This window comes from Amblyomma mixtum, chromosome 8 (genome assembly GCF_055824585.1).
Source record: "Amblyomma mixtum isolate Tamu chromosome 8, ASM5582458v1, whole genome shotgun sequence".
NCBI classification, from domain to species: domain Eukaryota; kingdom Metazoa; phylum Arthropoda; class Arachnida; order Ixodida; family Ixodidae; genus Amblyomma; species Amblyomma mixtum.
In genome coordinates this window covers 20048746-20070714 of record NC_143019.1, presented here as the reverse complement: position 1 = coordinate 20070714, position 21969 = coordinate 20048746, and the positions used below count along the sequence as shown (strand labels likewise).

General features: G+C 47.9%; 1 protein-coding gene across 1 annotated transcript; it reads left to right on the top strand.

Annotated features, from left to right (window-relative positions):
• Positions 1-571: 571 nt before the first annotated feature.
• LOC149331581 (protein Skeletor, isoforms B/C-like) lies at positions 572-21969 on the top strand. Its single transcript, XM_089557377.1, has 13 exons — positions 572-623; positions 1447-1581; positions 5089-5161; positions 6145-6247; positions 9650-9815; positions 10646-10721; positions 11427-11632; positions 12514-12588; positions 18077-18094; positions 18748-18763; positions 18854-18957; positions 19793-20001; positions 21874-21969. Exons 1-13 carry the CDS (start codon positions 572-574, stop codon positions 21967-21969), a joined length of 1329 nt encoding a protein of 442 aa, XP_089413503.1.

Below are 21969 nucleotides of genomic sequence, written 5' to 3'. Positions count from 1 at the left end.
TTGACCAAAAATCACACCGTGATGCCATAATGCTTTCCAGTAATGAAACCAACTATGCTATTGGGCCTACCTCATAAATTAGGTTTCCGAATGAAACCTTGTGTCTTAGGTGAGTTGTAGAACGAGGACAGCGGGCTTTAAGCGGGAAAAGGAAGTTTCCAGAAAAGCCAATTGTGAAATGGCTTTAGCAGACTTACGTGTATGCAAAACTGGCGAATGAACTGTGTTGTATTAAATAGCACGCTGCAGCGCGATTCGTCCCAGTCGTTAAACCAGCCATTTACCTTTCCGCCATGCGCTTTTTTACTAAAATGTTTCTTCAGTCTTCTTCAGTCGATCTTCAGTGAGCTAGAAGAAGAAGAAACAAAGGTAGAGGACCTGGGTATGTGCCATTCTGTCGTAGGCTACAACAACAACAACAACCTGGGTTGTGGTGAATAGGGTCGCTCGTTGCCTTTCCGATACCTATTTTTGGGTGGGGTTACCATCGCATCCATTGAAACTAACCAGAAAATTGCGGTTCACTTGCCTGCAGCACGTTCATCGGTTGGCGTCGGATGTGCGTCCCACCATGGCCGTCCGGATGTTCGTCACGGCTCTCCTGGTGTACATAGCCCCTCAGGGTGAGATTTTTTCCCCCGCACTCTATCCTTATAGAGCTGGATGCTCTCTTAATGCTTCGCTTCCAACGCTCATCACTGGTCTGAGTGCCGAGCGTTAGCCTTACCCGTAATTTCTCGGTAAACACTCAAACATTTCCCAGTGTGAACAGCTCTGAACTGAAGTGTACCCTCTTTGCCAGAAGTAAGCGAGCAGCAGGTGTTTGCTTCTGAACCGTGTAACGGAGCCTTCACAGCACTCCTAAAGGCCGAAAGGTGTCAAAACGTGAGGAAAAGGGTTCACCTTACTCTACACATACTGAGAGCTTAAGGGCTGCCTTAAGCGCTTCGCTACGTGGCTAAGAAACAAACCACCGCTGCCCGGTTACTTTTGTCAAAGACGGTACTTAACCAGCATTGCTCCAAGTGTACTCGCTCCAACTTTCCGTGTTAACCTATAAAATATAGAGAACAGATAATCAGTCGCCCATTACAGTCTAGACGGCTAACAAGCAAGTTGCAAGAGATCGGAAAATGTTCTCGGAAAGCTTTGTCCTACCGTGGATGTAACCGGTCTGATGAACATCGTAATGGTACGGTGCAAAGACCTGCTTGTACACTGGTTCTTCAAGTGCTCTCAAGACGTTCTCAGAACAACCTTCACTGCGCAGGTGTGTTTTCATTTCGCTTGCAACTACTCATAAAAAGTGCCGGACAAGCTTGAGCTTACGGTACAGGTATCCTCTCACCCATTCAGCGCCAGTATGAAGTCACAGTTTTTCGGGACGTCGTTGACACGGTCACTACACTCGCCGTTCTGCAGCGCGTACCTGTTTCTCTTCACCAGGGAGCGCAGGCGCGTACTACGGCAAGTTCATCGGGCCAATAAAGAGTTACGCCCACAACTTCTCCGGCAACGTGTACGCCGCCAGCGAGAGCAGCGTCGTTGTCACGGACCTCAACTACGACGGTGGGGGCCCCGGTACGTTGGCGTCGCTTCCACTTAAAGTTGGTGCGCGAGGAAATTTAGTAGCGATAACTGGGGTATCGATCTTGGCGGCCGAGTGAAGGGTGCCGTAACTCCGTGGTAGCAGTGATGAAAGAGCATTTTGTTCAGGAAGCGCGGATATTTATACGACGAAATCACTTCTTGACAACAAATGGCCAATATATAAAGACAGCCGAGACATGTATTGAATAGTGTTGTATAGTGTTTGTCTTTGTACTGCTGCACCTTATATTCTACCCCCAGCACGCATATCACCCTGTACCAGTCATCAGCTACATGTTACCCGTTCGGTTTCATGCACGTTCACCTTTTCCCATTCCCTTTTCCCCCGTGCAGCTGCAGAGTGAACGGCCTTCCAAGAGATAATGCTGTCATCACCTGCTCATCTAAGTTAATTGAAAGTGTAAAATCTTATGAACTAGCATAACAATGTTTACATAATACTTTTCATCCATGATGTGATTCCCCTTCCTGGGGCCTTTAAGGTAATAAAATGAAATGAATACGAGCCACTAAAGAAAAACAAACTTAAACTCACCCTACAAACATAACTAGAACTTTATGGCGCCCGTGTGTGGGTGCATTTTCTTTGCAACTGTTTCGTGAAAGGCGTGCTGCATCGACAGCTGTCGAACTGTACATGGGAAGGCAGATTAAGTGTTAAACAGTTGGTTACCAACGCCTTTTCGCGTAAAAGAAACTCGTACAGTATACCGGAACGCAAACTCAGGGCGTAGTATTTTGATCCGGTAAAAACGGCCGGATTGCTGCAATGATTATTTCCTCTTGATTCTGTTCTGCATATATCATCCGCTTTGACAAGTGCCGGATCTCGGCGGTACTAACGGCGTGGCGCCACCCCAGCCAAAGATGAAAGGCGGAAAGAATTAAAGTGGAATTCAATAGGAATAGAATTATCTTAACCTGGGCCAACAGTCGGCCCAAGATTCTCGGCAGTATTGGCGCTGGTAGGGTAGCGTCCGTTCTACTTGTGACACCTGCATTTAAGCGAAATAAATTGCTTGCGAAAAACAAGCAGTATTCTTTTTCCATATTTGCAGCTAAATGCATCGGTTATCGAAAAATTTAAGGGACACTTAATTATGCGATGACATAGTACTACTTAGCCTCTGAGAGAGATAAAATTCTTGTCCGGTGACGTCAATTCCGGTTTGGTTGACGTTATTTCTGGTCTGATAAAGTCATTTCGATCAATGACATGGTTTATCACTGGTCACATGACTCTTACACCCATACGAAGTTACCGCACACAGCATCACGGCACCCTCCTATACCAAAACACCACTATACATAACTGCCTGCACTCTAAACGGAAAGGAGTAGATAGGGAGTAAACTGTCCTCTTACTCCCTTTATAAAAGTGTGTGAGCTAGAGGAAAGCTTATTCCCTTTTTACTCCCATATAGGTGTTTTCGTGTTTAGAGTGATAGGGTGCCGTGCGACATCATGGCGTGAACGCAAAGTGGTTCGACGCTTTCCTCATGCTATTGCATAAAATATTTTCAGACGATCAGAGATGGCGGGGACGCCACAGCACGCAAATGTGAAACGGCGCCGTCATTTTGTTGGCGCCAGCTCGTCAGTGATAGAATTTCTCCACGGTATCATGTGTCAGGGCTGTAGTACGAACTCATGCTCTATGTTGTTGCGGGCGTCTCGGTATGCGATTTTCAGCAACCGATAGTACGCTAGCGAAACATTCTGTGCGATGATTTTCATCTAGTATGCCTCCCCTGTGGCCCATTTTAGCCCATGTATCGCTTGGGGACACCAAGACCCACAGTTTATTTACAGTTTGACTGCGTGAAATTCTGCTTGAGTTATTCTATGTGTTTTCGATTTGGCTTAAACGAAACCGATGTTAACTTCTAACGCGATAGCGTGAAAGGCCCCGTTATTAAGAAAATCCGGTGTCGTCGTTGTGAGCGAAAAATGGCTCTGGCAGGGTCCCCTGAGAGCAACCTAGGAGGTAGGTGGGCCACCTAGGCCACGTGGTCTTGCAACGTCATCACAACCTGTCCACCGGATAGTGAGAAAACTACCTATCTTTGGCAGGTGGCAGTTAAATGAATGATTGGTCGCTCGGGAAGAGCAATCTGGGCCGCACAAGGCCCACCGCTGGGAGCACCTGTCATCGCAGAGCAGTGGCACATCACTCAACCGCTGCACAACTGCGCCAGGAGGGCTTTGAGGACTCCCGGGGATATATGAATGTAGATTATAGAATGACCTGCGTGCATGGGAATTAAGCCATTATGCTATCGCGTCATACCCTTAAGGCGGAGCTTAAGTGCTCCCTCCAATTATATAACTATATCAATTATAGAACTATACATACCGACTCTAATGGCGTCACGCACGTCATGAGGAAATCATGCCTGAGTCATACGGATAACACATAAGAACCATTCGGACTCCGCGTTACATTTCCGCATGCGCAGCCCATTGGAATGTTTCAAGAGGAATGAGAAGAATGATTATGTGTAATTTCTTCCACATTTCCCGGTCACGATAAACTCAAAGCACACGTATACAAGGTTGCTAAACGGCGCCTTCCAGGCACTCGGACACAGTATCAGTAAGCAACAAGAATACTCATAAGTGACTTGTTCTGGTGTGCTTTGTGCATGCTGTGGGAAGAACGCTGCTCCAGTTTCGGTTTCCCTTAAGAACGACTTTTATGGAAATTGAGAATTAATGCTCACGGCACTATACTCCGTTTCATACATAGCAGGCAACGCTGCGGAGATTGCTGAAGTAGTGCGTCCGCAAAACTATATTACTCCGCCACGTATCATTCGTTCTTCTCGAAACTCCGGTCATTGCTTGGACAAATACAAAGAGCGGTATAAAACGATGTACTAGCATTGGAAATCATGGTCGTAGCTGTGAGGCGCTCAGTGTTCGGGCTCTCTGGCCATAATTTTCATGAAGTGTGCACTACTTTTTGGGCGCGGATTTAGTAAAAGCGATTCGCCCTATCAACCCGGTTGCGTATCATACCACCACTTGTACTTTTTGCTTCTCGAAATGTCGACGAGTCGCGGGACGAAAATGTGGCAAGAGGTAAAATGAAGTCCAGGAGGTGCCAGTCGCGGCACTTAAGATTTATCGCTACGAAGTATGTATGTGTTCGCTTTGGTTGTATGGCGAACTACTTTTTGCGTGCGGACTTAGCCTGCGCGAACAGGCGCGCTAGCTTTGGCAGCGTTGCCTGCTGTGTATGAAACGGAGTATAAGTACCTGCGTTTGTAGCCACTACGCTACTTCTACAGCTACAGCTACAGCTACAGCGAATACAGCTTCTACAGCTTCTACAGCGAATAACACAGCTGCACAGCTGTGTTATTCGCCATGGTGGTTCTTAAGAGGCGTCGCCCAGCACTCTTTTGCTCAGGAATCTTTTACTGTGGCTAGATAGTATCCGTGTCCTCAACATTATTTCTTAACTACCTTCAGAAGCGTACTTCAAGGCTGGGAGGAACCCTGATCTAGACTACAATGCCGACCGCCTGCCCGACGAGAATGGCAGGTTCGTATGATGCTTTACTCGAAGCAGTGCTTATGCCCGTTTGGGAGCCGCGGAGCTGTAGGTCGCATAGACCAACGATGCACGCTAGCAAATTTTGCAAGAAAGAGAAAATGTTGATTCCAACGGAACCACTCCCAACTTGTAGGAATTGGTGCGCGCAAAAAAACACGGAAAAGGGACGAACACAGGACGAAGCGCTTTCTAACAACTGTTTTAATCTCAAAAGGAACATGACTATATACGCACATTTGACGTCAAATCATGCACAGAAGAGGGAGGAACGCACGCGCTGTCAAGAATGAAGAAAAAAAGGAAAACAGGTAAATAAAAAAAGGTAAAGAAAAAAAACGTCAAATGTGTACATATAGTTATGTTCCTTTTGAGATTAAAACAGTGGTTAGAAAGCGCTTCGTCCTGTGTTCGTCCCTATTCCGTGTTTTTTAGCGCTTACCAATTCCTTCAAGTATGTATTTCCAACTAGCCCCAGTAGTAGCTCTTTTCACTCCCAACTCTAGACTGCAGTTTTGACCAAGTATAGAAAGCAATACATGGAGCGCATACAGGGGATGGTGAAATCATCGGGATTTTGAAGCTAAACGCTGTGCGCATTCTGAGGTTCTTATAACGGGCAAAATGCACTTAATAGTTTAAATGACGGGTTGAGTGGCTTATGTCACAATAGCGAGGTTAAACCGTAGTGTTAGGCAACGACTTTCACACAGCAGCGGCCCTGAAGTGTCGGCGCAAGCTTCAAGCCAAATTAAAATTGAGAAGATTCCTTGACGATAAGAACAGTTTGAGAGAATGCCTTTCAGGTTTTCTTAACTAAAACGAGCCCCTAGAAGACAAGCTATATTTGCAGAGGCTGTCGCCAATACCTTATAACTGACCTTCTGATTCTAGAGTGATTAAGATTGTGTGCATGCGAACCTGTCCTGAAAGACGATAATCTTGCGCTGGCTATCGACCTCTTCTTATCGCAGCTTCAAAGTCTTGAAACCCTACAGGAAGGCAACGGTGCACATCAGGCTGCCCAAGAAGATCACCGCCTATCGCTGCTTCGGCATGTTCTGCGAGAAGTTCGCGGTGAGGAATGGTTGTCTACAAATTCTTCCCGGTTATAGCAGGTGTATTCGCCTTTCTGTCCTTAGTATTTGTCTTCTCCAGGTCTTTATGCTGCCTTTGTTTTGTTTTTATCCGTTCATTAATTTATTATTCATTAATAGCGCGAACCCTACTGAACGGTCATTACATCAGTAAGAACAAAGGAGAAAACGAATGTCATGAATTCTATTTGCCAACAGACTTCGCACCTTTTTGAGGAAGGGGTGGTAGTTGAGATGAAGTCATGGCCGTGAAGAAAAAGGGTTTGGAGAGAAGCCGATGTGAATATATTGTCACGGACTAGAAGGCATCATCTGCTGCCGATCATCATCGTGACGGGAAGCCCTGTATCTTCTCTTCTGTGTTCTTCCCTTCTGTCACGACCATCGTCACGTCCTGTATTTCATCGTCACTGCCGTTCTTCTACTTCGCGCGATCGGGACGATCACTCGGTGGCCCTTGGTAGTGTTCTGGACTAGAAGACGACAAAGTGGGCAGTGGAGTGGCACGGAGTGGTCGCGCTAGGCGCGCCGCCATTAAATCAGGTTGGTTTATGGGGTTTAACGTCCCAAAGCGACTAAGGCTATGAGAGACGCCGTAGTGGAGGGCTCCGGAAATTTCGACCACCTGGGGTTCTTTAACGTGCACTGACATCGCACAGTACACGGGCCTCGAATTTCTCCTCCAAAGAAATTCAGCCGCCGCGGCCGGGATCGAACCCGCGTCCTTCGGGCCAGCAGCCGAGCACCATAGCCACTGTGCCACCGCGGCGGCTTGCCATTAAATCATTCCATCGACATATGTCATGTAGTCCTGCCTTCATCGGCTTGCCGTCACGTAACAATATAGACAGTCTAGAGCTTTTGTGGATTGCGTAGAAGGTGACTGGTATAAACTTGCACTCCTTTCTCCCTTTTAATCAGATCATCCATAAAATAGCAGGGATAACGCAAAGTGAATCCTAAGAGCGCAAGAAAAAAGCGTTTGTAAGCGCGCGTAATAAGGCTTTAGGCGCACAACATGTGCAACGTCTGTGCATGCGCGCCGCCGCTGGGTTGCTGCCACTTCGTCGGGGAGGAATATGTAGTCATCTTGTACGGGCCGAAGTAGCGACGCTAAAGCTTCTTACTCCGTCCACGGTGACGAATCGATGTCCACACCAATACGCGGCCAACAAACTGGTACTCCTTGTGGCTTTGGTGTAGGATGTATCGTCGAGAGTCGATGCACTGTTGGTCTTGAGTGCGCAGCCAGTACAGGCGCAGAGCTTCTTCTGCGCGCTGTAGGTAGGTAGGTGGCGACGTCAAGGCTTTCTTCTTCGGTAACGATCGGCAGCATGACGTCGAGGATGATCACGGCTTCCCTGCCATGGACGAGCATTAATGGAGTCATCTGGGTTGTCTCTTGCATTGCAGTGTTGTAGGGGAGGAGGACGCAAGGTAGGATAACGTCCCAAGTCTTGTGTTCAGCGTCGACATGCATAGCACACATGTCTGTGATGGTCTTGTGCAAGCGCTCCGTAAGGACCTTGGTCTCTGGATGGTAGGCAGTTGTCCTCCAGTGGTTGTTTGACTGTAGCGCGGGATGGCAGGCATGAAGTCCATGGTGGATGCTATACCCATGCCCTTGATGCCCACTTCAGGAGCGTCCTGTCGGAGAAGGATAAATTCCACGAAAACTTTCGCGACCTCTGCTGCTTCTCTGTTTGGCAGGGCTTTTGCTCCGACGTAGCGGGCCAGGTAGTTGGTCTTCACCGTTATCTACTTGTTTTCAGATGCTGACTTCTGGAAAAATGCAAGAAGATCCATGTCAATCTGCTAGAAAGCCTTTCGCGGTGGTTCAGAATGGTACAGGAGCACTGCTGGTCGGTCAATGGCACCATTCGTTGCTGACAATCTCGACAAGTTTTCACATAACGTGCAACATCGGCAAATAGTCGGAGCCAGTTATATTTGTCCTGAACTCTGCGCACCGTGCGAAGAAACCCGAGGTGCCCAGTTGTCGGTTCGTCGAGCGAAACATGTAGAACGCCTTCGCGAAGGCTTATATATATGTGCAACAAAAACCTAAGTTGTGTAGCTCGGTGCGAAGCTCGTCAACTAGGGCATCATTCTCTACGCAGAAGGAATTCAATCCGTGCTTTAATGAGGCTGAGGGTGAAGAAGCCTCGCCTTCCAATCCCTTGATGAGGCGGGGGAGGTAGGGGACCGAGTGTTGTCGCCGCTTCGAGAAAGTGCCGGCACTGATATCTTCTAGGAAGGCATCGCCGTCGTCGTGCTGTAGTGGTGCATTGATAGCGGCTTGTGACAGGTATTCGGCGTCAGCTCTTGCTTGTAGACTTTTAAGCGACGGTAACGTCATACTCTTGAAATTGTCAGCTGTGTCGGGCGGGACGGCCAGACAGGTCAGTGATGATCATTCACAACTTTGAAATTCCTGTAGTACAAGTATTGGCGGAATTTTGACTTGGCCCAAACTCTCATAAGGCAGTTATTCTCCATCGTGGAATAGTTGGCCTCTGCTTTTAACAAAGAGCGGATCGCTTACGTTATGAATCTTTCACAGCCTTGCTGCTTCTAGACGAGAACGGCGCCTAACCTCACGTTATAAATTTATAAACTATAAACGGTATAAATTTTCGTTTCAGTGTTGTGATCCAAAAGTTCAATGGTAAGCAACGCTGAAGCATTAGGAATATTTCACGTTGCGGACCTTCCTGTTTGAATGGCACATCCGACTTCATTCACTGCATCAAGGGAGCAACGATGCGCGAAGAGTTTTTTTTACGCATCTTAGTATTACGTGTAGTCCCAAAAATCTTCGCGCGGCTTTCTTGACGGACGGCTGTGAAAACTACGCGATGGCAGCAGTTTTCTCAGGATCCGGGTGTATGCCATTTTTGTTTTAAAATTCGCCTAGAAAAAGCAGCTCTTGGTAGACGAAGTGGCACTTGTCTGGCTTTCGGTGGCTTGATTCCATTTAATACTGGCCGAAGTCTTTTTAAATGAGCGGAAAAATTCGTGGCGAGGACGGCGGGGTTATCTAAGTATACGAGACAAAACTTACACAACTAAGACATCACCTTGAACTAGTAGATGCCGTCGGGCGGGATGAAGTGGGCATTCTCCCGGTCGCTTTCATGGATTTCAGTTGGCCAACACCCGCCCTTTGAATCCCTGGACGAGAAATACCTAGCAGCGGGCGGCGGCAGAGGTGAACGGATGAAATTAAGAACTTTGCGTGGATAGGGTGGCCGCAGCTGGGAGAAGACAGGACCGGATTAAGTGGAGCAATAATGGCGGTGCATTTGTCCTGCAGTGGGCGTCGTTAGGCTGATGCTAAAGATGATGATAGCGATGCTACAACGCAGATGTACTTCCACAGGCCGACTTCGGCAACGTGAAGATACCGAGCGACTTCGTGCTGCCGAAGGAGCAGAGCCTGGGAAAGCTGACCGCTAAGCACCAAGGCACCATGGCCACCGAGGTGGTCCTGCGGGACAGCGCCATTATGCTGCTCAAAGGGTTCCAGCACGACGCCCAATGTCCGTGTGAGTCGCGGCACACCCACAAGAGAGCTTCAGAAAATTCAAGTAATGAAGACCCAGTGTGCGTTTTACAGAAGCGCGAAAAGTTTAACCCGTTATCAGGGAAACTGCTACTGTTCCCCACACCACGACATGGTCCAGCCCTGGGCTCACACACCGCAGACCCTTATGACGTTATTATAGACAGCAAGGGTGTGAGTACCAGCGCGCAAACGTGTTGAAGCTTTATCTTCATTTACTAGTAGGGCATCTCGTGACACTACAGGGCTGACGTCACTGAGCTTTCGATTATTACAGGCACTACCGCTACTACGGCTACTGCTGCATCGTAAAGCTCAGTGCACGGCCAAGGGCAGGGAACTTTCATATAACACCACTGCCCAGCAAATCTATACGTAAGCGCAAACCCTTCCTGTAGCATTCGGAGGAAAGCCAACTAGAGCGTCGTATCGTTGTCATGAAAACGGCATCCACCTGAACAAAGCTTCATCTCTGAGCAGAATTCAAACCACCGCCCGGCGATAAAAAACGCAGCGTTGTACCCCCGTGTCTCAGACCATTCGGCCATCGCCACAGCCCGTCGGGCTGCGTGCATTTCCATGATTTATTATTTTTTCAAACATCAGGTCTCCTTCAGTCACCAAGTTCGCTGAAATAGTTGGAACCGAAACTAGCCGGAGTTTCCTATCCCTGGCACAGCAGTACTCAAGCTATTTCCGTTATGTTTCACGGCAAAACAATGTGATGTTGGAATGGCATAGCATACCGCGCTTTTAAAGCGTGTGTTTTCCTGGAACGTGATTCGTCAATAACGGCGGGCAATATATTTTCAGCCGCGTCATTCGTGGCCGCCCCGACTGTCCAGCCCAAGCCGGACGACCTGACGCACCTAATCTACGACGGCTTCAAGTAGGTTCAACTCTTGCGGCTTCTAGGACAGCTTGGCGACATACGTAAATACTGAAGAGTCGGCAGCTCACACATCTATACAGAGCCGCACGTTTAGCGTCCAATCAAGCCATATATTTGGAATGAAGGCGACCACCATTCTGCGTCATCGCTTAAAGGCATGACTTACCTTCACTTAAACGTACGACGCGATAGCTTCGTAGATGTAGTGCGCATCTAATTAAGAAGAGGAATAAAAGGAACGTCTAAAGCACGAAATTATATTACGCGGAATAGTGCGAGGCGAACATAGACGGCGCGAACACAGAAGTCGCCGATAAAGGCCAATTCACACGACGGTCCATTTGCTCACGGCGAACGCACGGCCAACGGTCACCACTCCGAATTTTCTGCATAATAGGGTCCTTCGAGCTATTGCTTCAAAATGGGGGCTAGAGACCTCCTCGTGAAGGCCAGACTTTTCAGCCAAAGCCCCGTTTGACCAAGCTGTACTTGCGCCACTGAAAGAAAATAATTGTTATCCTGATACGTTACTTAAGCCCGTCCGGGAATCCCGGTTTGAGAAGGAAATGGAGCCCGTCGACTTGAGGGCCTGAGTAAGGTACTTCTCTCATGTGATACCTTGGCGATTCGTATCGAAACAAGAAGGCAAACTGAATCCCCACACACATAACGAAAACTGCGTCCTTGGCCCCATGTGCGCAGGAGGGGCAAGCTTGGGACCTTCGAGAAGACGGACGTGACGGTCCAGCTTCCCAAGGGCCACCACTGGAACGAGTTCCAGTGGTTCTCGGTGTACTGCAGCGATTCGAAGCAGAGCTACGCTGACCTTACCATCGACAAGGCGCTGGCTGAGAGCCTGCCCCTGCACGATCCCAAGTCTTTTGTTACTCCTTGCATACGAAGCTCAGGTACGTCCCTGGTTTAAGAGCCTCCCGCCAACTACAACCGGATCAGTGGTACTTATCCTTAACTCCTTAACCACGCTCCCAGGGGTACAATGCAGTAATCAGCGAACTTCTAACTGAGGCTTGCCCGTGATGTGAAGTTAGAACGTCACCGGTACTGATCCTAACAGCTGCTATAGCCGGAAAGCTAGTGCCACTCGGTGATATCTAACCGCCACGTGGCACTATGTGTCTTACGTAGTGAAGTCCTGGGCTTCGTGCAAACGCATGAGGTCTACGCAAACTTGGTGGGTTTAATAATACAAAATATTGGGTTCTGCGCAAACTCTATGCATTCTACGCACACTCTACAGGTACTAAAGCCTGCTTTTTCTGGCTATACAATCGTTGCTATGGTTCCTAAAATAAATGTTATTCTCTGTAGCAACCACAGTGAGAACGCCGACAAGTGTCTCCGACACTTAGCAAAAATAGCAGGTTTAGAGATTTAGGACAGGTCAGCACTGTGACCGGCAACATTCTTAGATGGAAAGTACATTCATACTCTCCATTAATTTAACTATATCATCTAGAATCAATAGCACGTGTGTGTTACAGCAGTTTTCGTGTACGCGAGTTTTGCCTTCTGCAACCGTTTTAATCTAAACGTAGCTGATTATTTTCACGTCTCCCCTAACGGGTAGCAATGGGCAAGCATGCCGGGTAATTCGGCCCATCCGTGATCACGATGCAGCGGCTTATACAGCTAGTGCTGAAGATTTTCCTCCGAGTGAGCAAACAGACACCCTTCGCTAAGACCGCAGTCGGTGGCATTTCGCTTCGCTAAACGGGCTCTGCGATTCCAGTGGTGGAGCCGCCTTATCTACACATGCACCCTTGCGCAGGCGCTGACATCGGTCCGCTCTCCGTGCTGTGCCTGGCCGCTCTCGTTGCAACCTGCGCCGTCAGGCGGCCCCTAGGTAAATGATTTCTTTCCTCACAGTTTGCAAGCATTCCTCACTTACAGTGCTGATTCGTTCGCGCTTCACTAATACTCACAACGCACAGTAATGGTGCCCCGATATCTTCACCCACGTCAACTAGGGAATCTGCGTCAGTCTGATCCGAGGGTATTGACAGAGGTAAAGTTATCGGAAAAAGTTGTGCTAGGATTTAGTTAAAACATTCAGCTAGAGCCGTCACTGACCGCAAATTTCACGCGGTTGTGGCGGCTGCTTCGCGCTGGCGCTCTGTACACTATAAGTGCTGCACGGCATTCCTAGCACGAACCTCGCCCGAGGTGGCAGTTCAAGGTTCGGCCCCTTCGGCGAAGGTGTGGCCTATGTGAGTGTGTGTGCTTGTATGTGAAGCTTCCCGCCTCCCAGCGCCTCTACGGATCCCCCGCCAATACCTGAAGCCTCCAACCTTCAGCGCTCCTTGTGGATCACAGTGGATGGGGGCAACTTCCGGGCTCCCTCTGGGCCCGGAAGAAGCTTCCTTTGGAGCACCGGGAAGTGGGTACACCTCCGGGCACCCGCCAAATTCTACGGCTTTCATTTACTCGGGGTCCTATCAGTTTAACGGATCCCGCCGAGAACACGCACACACATAGAAGGGTTCTCGCTCGATGGGGCAAGTAAGGGTTATACGCCTTAAACAGGCACTCACGACAGAACAGTAAAGAGAATGAGAGACTATGAAATAAAAAACCGCGCAAAGTCTTGTGAACGTCAGCGTCGCGCTGAAAGCAAGAGTAACAACTGTGACTCTAAGACAGAAAGAAGTTGCGACGAAGAGAGGAAATTAAATGATAAAGCGTTGTCAGACTACACACAGAGCCTGGCTATAGAACTGCCCATAGGCTCTTGTGGGCAATGGAACAAAATAGTGCGGGGTCGTTCCGTCTACATAGTTTGTCATCCGAATATGAAAGCAGATATTGCGAAGATGTCCATGCAGTTAACTTCGTTGGTGCTCATTGCAAAGACGTGTGCTACCTTGATTTTGGAAGGGCGTCTCATTTTGCTCCGCGGGATGGGTCTAGATGCGACTGAAGTTTTAAATTTAAACAAACTGTACCGATTATCTTCAGCTGAATTTTTCACGTTTAGTGAGCATGATGCTAAGACGGTGGGGGATAATTACGACGATATTTTTTTTCCTGTAGAACGTGAATAATACAAGAAGGCGATCATTAGCAAATTCCTGTCGCGCTTTGCCGCAGTTTCTCTTTCCATGCTTTCTCTGAGCCACGCAACTTGTCATAACATCGCTCCTATTTTACGCATCGCCTAACATTTTCGTGTCTTCCTTGGGTCCCGCCAATGTCATGCAGTTTTGCAGGTATTGTAGTGGAGGGGACGTCGGCCTGTTTGACCACTTTCAACGTTCGCGCAGGTGCAGAGCAGGGGCAGACTTATATTTGCGTCTCTCCCTGCACACAGCGATGGCACCAGCTATAACGAGTGTTTCGGCGAAGGCAGCCACTAATCTGTAAAGAGAGGAACAGAGATGGCGTCTGCGGCATTGTAATACTGGAGCAGGCGTACATCAGAACATAGCTGGTTGACTAATGTCATACTGCTAACTTTTAAACTATCAGTTGTCTTTAGGCACCTGGTTGCAGTTAGAGATTTATAGGTGGGCGTTAGTAATAATCATATTAGCTTTTACTATTTCCCAAGAGCGCCAGATGGCCAGAGTTTAAGTTGCATTGCCGAGCGTAATATCGTTTTTTCGAAACAGCGGTAATACAACGCCGAAGGAGCGATCTTTATACCTCGGAAAGCGTATTTTTAAAATCTAGCACCGCACTTCCCAAACATTCTGCGAAACTTGCACTTCTACCGTACCGTGACTCAGTTCTGCTACTGCTGCCGTTTTATTACTGCATTCGTGGGTAACATCTGAGTGAAACAGTATTCAACGACGAGCTACTAATGGATACTCAGCATCTTTGATTGTCACTTGGTAACTTTTTTACCTGTTCATGCTTTACTCAATGCAGTGCAGATTGAGCGGTGGTCTCTATGGTTTCTTTTTTTTCTTTCTGTCCTCTCCTTTCTCTCCCAGTATTCATCCTGGAATGACTGGCTGTGCTCCGTGCTCCTGGAAACCAGGAAACCAAGTGGCATATAGGGCCAGTTTAATTCATCACGAGCTGCTCCTCGTATTTCGATTTGTTGCTAATTAAAATGCTGTACTGCAACACCTACCCCACCTTCGCACTTTTTATCACCCATTGCATCGTCTCGTTTCCGGCGAAGACCGAAACTGTGCTCTTGCCAGTGACAATTGTCAGCGTGTTCTTTGGCTCTCAGTGTATTGAGTGTATTATGCGAAGCATACTACTTTAGCTACCACTTCAGCCCTTCACCGTGGTTATGCGCCTCCAAATCACGTGATACATGACGTCACACCACGTGACACGATGACGTCACGACAGTAGAGAAACGGGGGCCCACCTCGCGCCGTCGCTGTGGTTGTGCGCCTCCAAATCACGTGATACATGACGTCACGACAGTGGAGAAACGGGGGCCCACCTCGCGCCGTCGCTGTGGTTGTGCGCCTCCAAATTACGCGATACGATGATGCTTCGCATTCTCCAGGCTTAACCAAGTTAATCCTCAGCCATTTTTTTTTCCTTCACTGTAGAGAGCGAATGAAAGCGCCATAGGTTGGTGCTCTGTCCAGTGAGAGACAGACTGCTGTCAGGTCTAGTCTGAGGCTTCTCAGTCGTATTTCTCCCGCACAGATCTGATAATGCCATTTGACGGAAGGAGTTCGACACTTGCTAAGTGCACTTGCTCTACCGACGAGACATCACCCTTCGTGTAACGAATAATGCTCTCACGACTTTTGCTGCTCATGTTTTGCTACCCACAATTGTTTTTTCGTCTTTCTTTCGTCCTGTTTTTTGTTCCATTTCGGTGCAAGCCATGGTGGACACAAACATTAGCGCGCAAACGCCCTTGCGTGTTTTTCTTGCCTTTGTAAATAGAATGTGTTGTTTGACTTCATCTATATGGTTGAGCGTGTCATTATTGTTTGGGTTAAAGTTGCATCGTAGGTAAGGTATATACAGGGTGTTTCGCGTAACATTATCGAAGGATTCGAAAAAAGTGGCTCACCGGATCAGGTCGGAACCAATTACACATTGTTTCTCATTGTGTGGCGCTCCTCAGAGTATTTTAAAAAAAATTCTGCTGTGGAACACGAGGATGCGTCGAGCACGCCGTGACACTGGACATTGGCAACAGCCGCAGCCCGTCAGCCTGTGAACACTTCAGCGCATTCATCTGCCCTGGCTGGAAGATTGGGGACGTGGACGTGGTCGCAACTGTCAATGCGCAGGCATCCTCCTCTGGGCGCATTTTGAAAGGAAGGCCGTGATCAACAAGCCACTGAGAATGATGTGCGACTGCATGCAGAGGCCTGCAGAGTGTGCTTACGCCTGCTGCTGTGCAATTAATTGCTTGAAGCGCAGCCTTATGTACTTGCGGCTCCTGTTCTCAATTTATTTGCAAGTTCACAACTAAAGTTCATGTTTTCCCTGCACATAGCCGGCGATTGCAGATTCGTGCGGTCACAACAAAGAAAAACCTCCTTTTTCTGTTGAACTGTAGCCCTAAATAATTTTTTTATTTGTTCTCTTGGCCCAAAGAAGTTGTTTGTGCTCGCATTGGATACGTACGTTCATCTCGCACTGTTTCTTCAGAGCGCTTACCTTAAATTTACCCATAAGCAGTGATTCCTTCCTCTTTAGTGTAGCTCTAAAGCTTAACACGATTGTAAAGGGGAATCTCTGCCGCTTCAAAAATTAGCAGACCTCCATTCGGCTGGCTTGTCACCCCTTGCACTAATGTTGTGAGGAAAGCTCTGTACAGATGCCTAATCCTGTTTATTCTGCCGCAACTTTTGCTTAGTTATAATCATGAACGTGTGTGTACGTATTTTTATTGTGTCGGTGGGCTATTCAACCGTGATACAGAAACTACAAATGGTGATTTCCGAGGTGCTATGTATTATCTGGTGATTCGCTTTACGTCAACCCAGTGTTTTTTAATCACGGTCTCGAAAACAATAGTGTTGGCAGTTGCTGCGTGCCCATATAGTGCAGCGACTTCTCTCTGCGCTGCTGATGTATTTGGCAAACTTTTCCTGCTCCATGCAACCAGAGAACCACATATGGTAAAGTCTGTATAGTAGTCTTTATGGTAATTTGCAGGCATGTCATATCTTACCCCACAAATTCTATAAAACAACGAAGTATTCTCCTGTGCTTTCCACGATTTCAGTGACTGTTGCCTTTCTTCATATCTGTGTCTTTATCAAGACCTTCCATTCACTGTTCGTCTCTCACTCTCCGATGAAATATGTTTTTCTACTACTACCAGGGGCGACGCCAGAGATTAAAAGGTAGACTGTGCATAGGCCATGCAGCAAAAGGCAGTGCCCCTTTTTCCGAGTGTGGCTGCATGCTTAGAGGGCCGAGGATCGAAGTTCTGTACTGGCTTCCATCATCGTATACCTTCTACGGGCACCTTTATATCAAGAGCTATGTTTTTATCCCATTTATTTGTTTTAATAAAATAGGCTGTTCAAGAAGAAAAGGAAGCTTTTCCCATCATCATCATCATCATCACCACCACCACCATCATCATCATCATCGCCTTTTTTCATGCGCCCCTGTTCCGACGTCTCGAGCTATTGCAGGTCCAGAGGATTTTTTTTTTTTGAGCCCTCGTACGAGCATCGCTTTGCCTTTTCGAGTTCCTTTCCTTCTCAGGTGCGTGGATTTTACTCCCTCCCTTTTCAACTCCGAAAAGTTTATCTCGGTGAATTTATAGAGTGGACAATAGAACTTGTAGATAACATGGTGGCACTCTTATGATTACGACAGACAGCTTGAAGCCTTTATAGGGGCTAGTTGCTGGCCCTATGCATCCTAAAACCTGGGGAATCTCCGGAGTCACTGTTTCTGCCCGCTACGGCATAATATTTTCTTACGTGCAGTGTGTCGGGATGGCATACCTTCGTTACGTTGGTGGGGGCCAGTGTTAACGTTATTCATCGCGCATCTTCCCCGTGGCTTCGACTATGCAGACAGCCTTAACGAGAAGCTTGTTTTCATTGCATCAACTCTGTTTTCCCAATGGTCAGCGGGACCTTCCTCTTTTCTCGTCCTCTCTTCTGTGCTTTGAAGAGGGGTGAAGGTTCGCTAACGACGGGGAAATCAGAGCTTTGCGTCAATACCTCCACAACTCATTTCTGCCTGTTTCTCAGTTACAGCTGTACAGTACTTTAGGTAGAACATGGATACCCCCAGACGCTCTATTGACGATTCGCCTGACTCTACGTTGCGTAAGTTCCCAGAAACTGTGCTATTCATCGCAGAATATTTCGTAGCCAGACAAACCTTCGCAACGCTCTGAAATCGCTCGTTTGGTGACTGCTCTTTTCTTTCAGAGAAGAATGATAACATCGGTAAGTCGTGAGGTTCATAAGCATCATAAGCAAGACATAGAAGTATACAGCTACTTAAGTCAAACTTACACATACGGAGGCTGATGTACAGTACAGTTGAAAACAACATGGTGCAGAAAAAGTAAAACAGTGACTAAGGAAGGCAGCAATGTGGAAGATCACAAAGGAAGTGCTACGCATTTACAGATGACAGGGAATTTTCTATTTTGTTCTATTCCATTGTATGGTGTGTATTGGCTTTCTGTGGACGACAATTTGACGCCTTGCTACTGTTAGTTATTGTTTGAGTCAATGAAGAAAGTAAAATGGCCTCTGTTTCAACCGGGATCATCAATGCAGCCATTCTCTGTGTTTGTCTCGAACTAGCGTTGAAAACCGGCTTTGCATGTTGGTACATCGAAACGAATGCTGTCCACATCATGCATCAAAATACTCAAAATTCGCAGACAGCGACATACTTGTTACTGGTTACATTTGTTGTTTACTTTAATACTCATTACTTTCTCGTGATCGAATTCTTCAGCAGCAAATAAATATTCGAAGTTTATGCAGGCCCAACCGGTAATCTTGCTGACGAGTGAAATGTCGTTGATTTTGCGGCTTAATTGTCCGTTGTGAGGATACTCATACTCTTCATTTTTGTATTTTCTTAGTGTCGTCTCCCGCACCGTAAGCACTCTCCGATTCTTACCTTCTGAGGTGGCAGAAGCTGTAGGGATAGTCAGAAATGTGCGGTCACACTTAATGCTTCCCTTGCAGGCCATACCGAGGACCAAGGAGCACCCTCAAGATACTGGCTTCAGTCAACATCATTGCGGTGCTTCTGTTAGTCATCTTCCTACTTCTGCTCACCGACAGTAAAGGTGAGTAAACTAACACGGGGCAAGATGCAAGGAAATCGTGCGAAACACCCCAGGTGCGGTTCGCAAATCAAGTACGTGCAATGATGGGGCTGGAGTCGGTGACAAATGTGATGGTTCTCGGCACTTGGATTGTGTGGGCCACCAGAAGAGGCTGTAGCGTTAGCTTGAGAGCCCCTAATCGATTGACTTGGGGGGCTGCTATTTTTGGCCTGAACAGTTGGAGATTACATTATAATCTTAACAATACCTCTTTTTATATTCTCCGGAGTTCTCAAACTCCCACATTTCGTTATATTTGAACATAACTGCGTTACCTCCGTAACAACAATAGCATTAAAAAAAGAACATGGCTCGTAACAGAATCTCACGAAAATGCTTACAACTCGCGCAATAGCTTGAAAATAAGGGCTTTACACATTGTTATGCAGGTGGTACCCCTTCCCACCTGCACCCGCTGTCAGAGCGAAATATCGGGCAGCTTTTCTTAGACTTTCATTTCGCTAAAGAACGTCAGGGGGTCGTTTTCGGAAAGTCCACTCACTTTGTCATCCTGGAATAAGCCGAGGACGAACTGCGGGAATGATGGCGGCTAGTACCATGAGACTTGATCAGGACATCGCGCTTGTGTGAAGGGAGTGGAGTAACGGGGAGTTCAGGGAGCACCTGTATGATATGTCCACACAGCTTATCGCAAAGCACTCAGCAGAACGCCTATGCATCTGTGCACCTGTGCGGACCCCAAACATCACGATACCGACCCATTAAGCAGACATCACAGTTCACAATAGTCTTATTAAAGAGCGGGCATGGCGCCTGGCGCCTCCGTCTGGCGCAGGTTCGGCCCAGTCGGGGCGTTTGGTGGAAGGCAGCAAGGGAGGGAAAGGCTGCCCCAACGTCAGCAAGTTTGACGACGTGGTGATGCAGACGACGCCCCGCGTCAGGAGGACCACGACGGAGCCCTGGTGCGACGAGGAAGAGGAGGAAGCCCCGTGTCGCTCGAGACCCGAGACTCAGACGACCGCCACGGCCACCGTTCCAACTACGGTACACAGTTCCACACCGCTACTACTCTATACCATGCGGATTTATAGTGAAAATGGCCATTCCGATACGCTCATTTTATCTTAGAGCTGGACAGTTTGGTTTGATTGGGGTTTGACTTGTGGTCGCGTAAGAAAGAGCTAAATATTACACAGGGGTTAGCCCTCGGAAACCAACTGTGTTCCCACAACCGCAAACTGCCTGAAGACTGATCACTAATCACTTGAAACAAAATTGGCCGTGGCTTAGCGCGGCTATGCCAGGATATACGCAGCGAAAGCATGCACCACAGCTGGCGAAGCGAGCGGAGGCGAGCGCAACGATGAGGCAAGCGGTGTGACGTCATACCAAACGTTGGCGGCGGCTCAGCGGCGAGGCGCGCGGTGTGACGTCATGCCAGATGGCGCGGCGAGCGCGCGGCGTCCGCCAGCTGCGGCAGTTGCTGGGCAACGGTTCAAGGTCGGTCTCTGTGCCTCCTCGGAGCACCGCCACAGCGAAATCGCAAGTTCGTGGCCAATGTAGCTTTCGCTACAAAAGTTTCAAAGGAATCGTCAGCGACCAAGTAGGCTGCGCTCGGACAAAGCATGCATCGCGAGGTCACACTGCTGAATTTAGTCCAACCTTACCTTCATTTCCTTTGGCACAAAGTTTGTTGCAAGCGTTTCTAGGGCAAGCCGCCCCCCGTCGTAATGAGGGAATGTTTGCCTCCCCTCGCCTGATTTGTCGTGAATAGTTTTGGAGCAGTTTCCCTATCATTTACCATTAACTACCAAAACACAACAACGGCCTCGCGCATATAAATTAATGGAGTAATTTCATCATTGAACGAATGCGACGGCACTCTTCAGCTTGGGCAGCGGCTCATTAAAAACGGTGCTAAATTTGGTACGGACCTATTTCGCATTACAACGCTATTAGTTAAATAGTTGTGCGGAGGTTCCGCCATTCGCACGAAACGACTTAATCATGACATGGTAAGCTGTACAGAGGCGGCGTCGGTGCACCGCTTGAATGAACAAATGAATGTTCCCAGAGTCATTTCTTCTAACTATTCGTATCAGACTAGTTTTTCCGTATTAAAGATCCAGCTTCACCTTCCTACATTTGCCTGTCATCTCAAAATGGCCCGTCTTTCCTTATATGATAATTTCCGTCATAGCTTTGATCACAAATCTACAGTCTGAGGCTGGGCTGACGCTCCTTCCGTAGTGGCTACCACCATCAACTTCGATCACTTAAAAACCGCCATCGAAGATCATTTGTATTAGGTTAATACCTCCTTATTCGGATATCCTTCATTTAATGTTCCTTGCGGGGCTTTCAGGAATGAATAAATAATGAATAAACCCTTCGACTTTGGCACATGACAAGTGACGCGACCCGTTGATTGTCATGTGTGCAACATATTGATGGATTGAAGCCTCAAACGCATTCTTTTGTCATATTCTTTATACCTCACCCACCCACAAGCCTGCAATGGGCTACTGAGGTTAACTTTCATTATTGAAACGTGTATACTCAACTCACACGATGTCCACAGCCCACGAGGAACTAATGGCCTAGTTCTGCAATCGAGTTCTGTTCAATACACAAGACGAAGGGCCGGGAAAGAAATGACACAAATTGTCAGGCATTGGGGCTGTGTGTTCCCACTTCCCTAGTCTCACGTCTTGTTATCGCCGGTTCCTTCAGCTTTTCATGCATATATAAACTTGCCAAGCTCTTTACCGAACTGCATCCAACTATACGCAAGGTAACGCTCAACTCCACGCAGGTTTCGACGACAGCTGCGTCGACAACGGAGCCGACGGCTAGCAGTGCGGCACCAAGCACCGATAGCACGACGAAGACTCCCGGTTTTCCGACGGAGTACAGGCCGACCCTTCCGACATCTATAACACTGAAGACCCGGTTCCCGCCGCCGAAGGGGACGAACGCGACCAGAACCAGCACCACTGCTACAACGAGTGA

What these genes read in the sequence shown, in the direction of transcription:
- LOC149331581 (XM_089557377.1), top strand. Translation starts at nt 572, where the DNA reads ATGGCCGTCCGGATGTTCGTCACGGCTCTCCTGGTGTACATAGCCCCT. An exon ending in CTAATCTACGACGGCTTCAA is followed by an intron (nt 10,722 to 11,426) that starts GTAGGTTCAACT and finishes CCATGTGCGCAG; the next exon opens with GAGGGGCAAGCTTGGGACCT. An exon ending in TCCTTGCATACGAAGCTCAG is followed by an intron (nt 11,633 to 12,513) that starts GTACGTCCCTGG and finishes ACCCTTGCGCAG; the next exon opens with GCGCTGACATCGGTCCGCTC.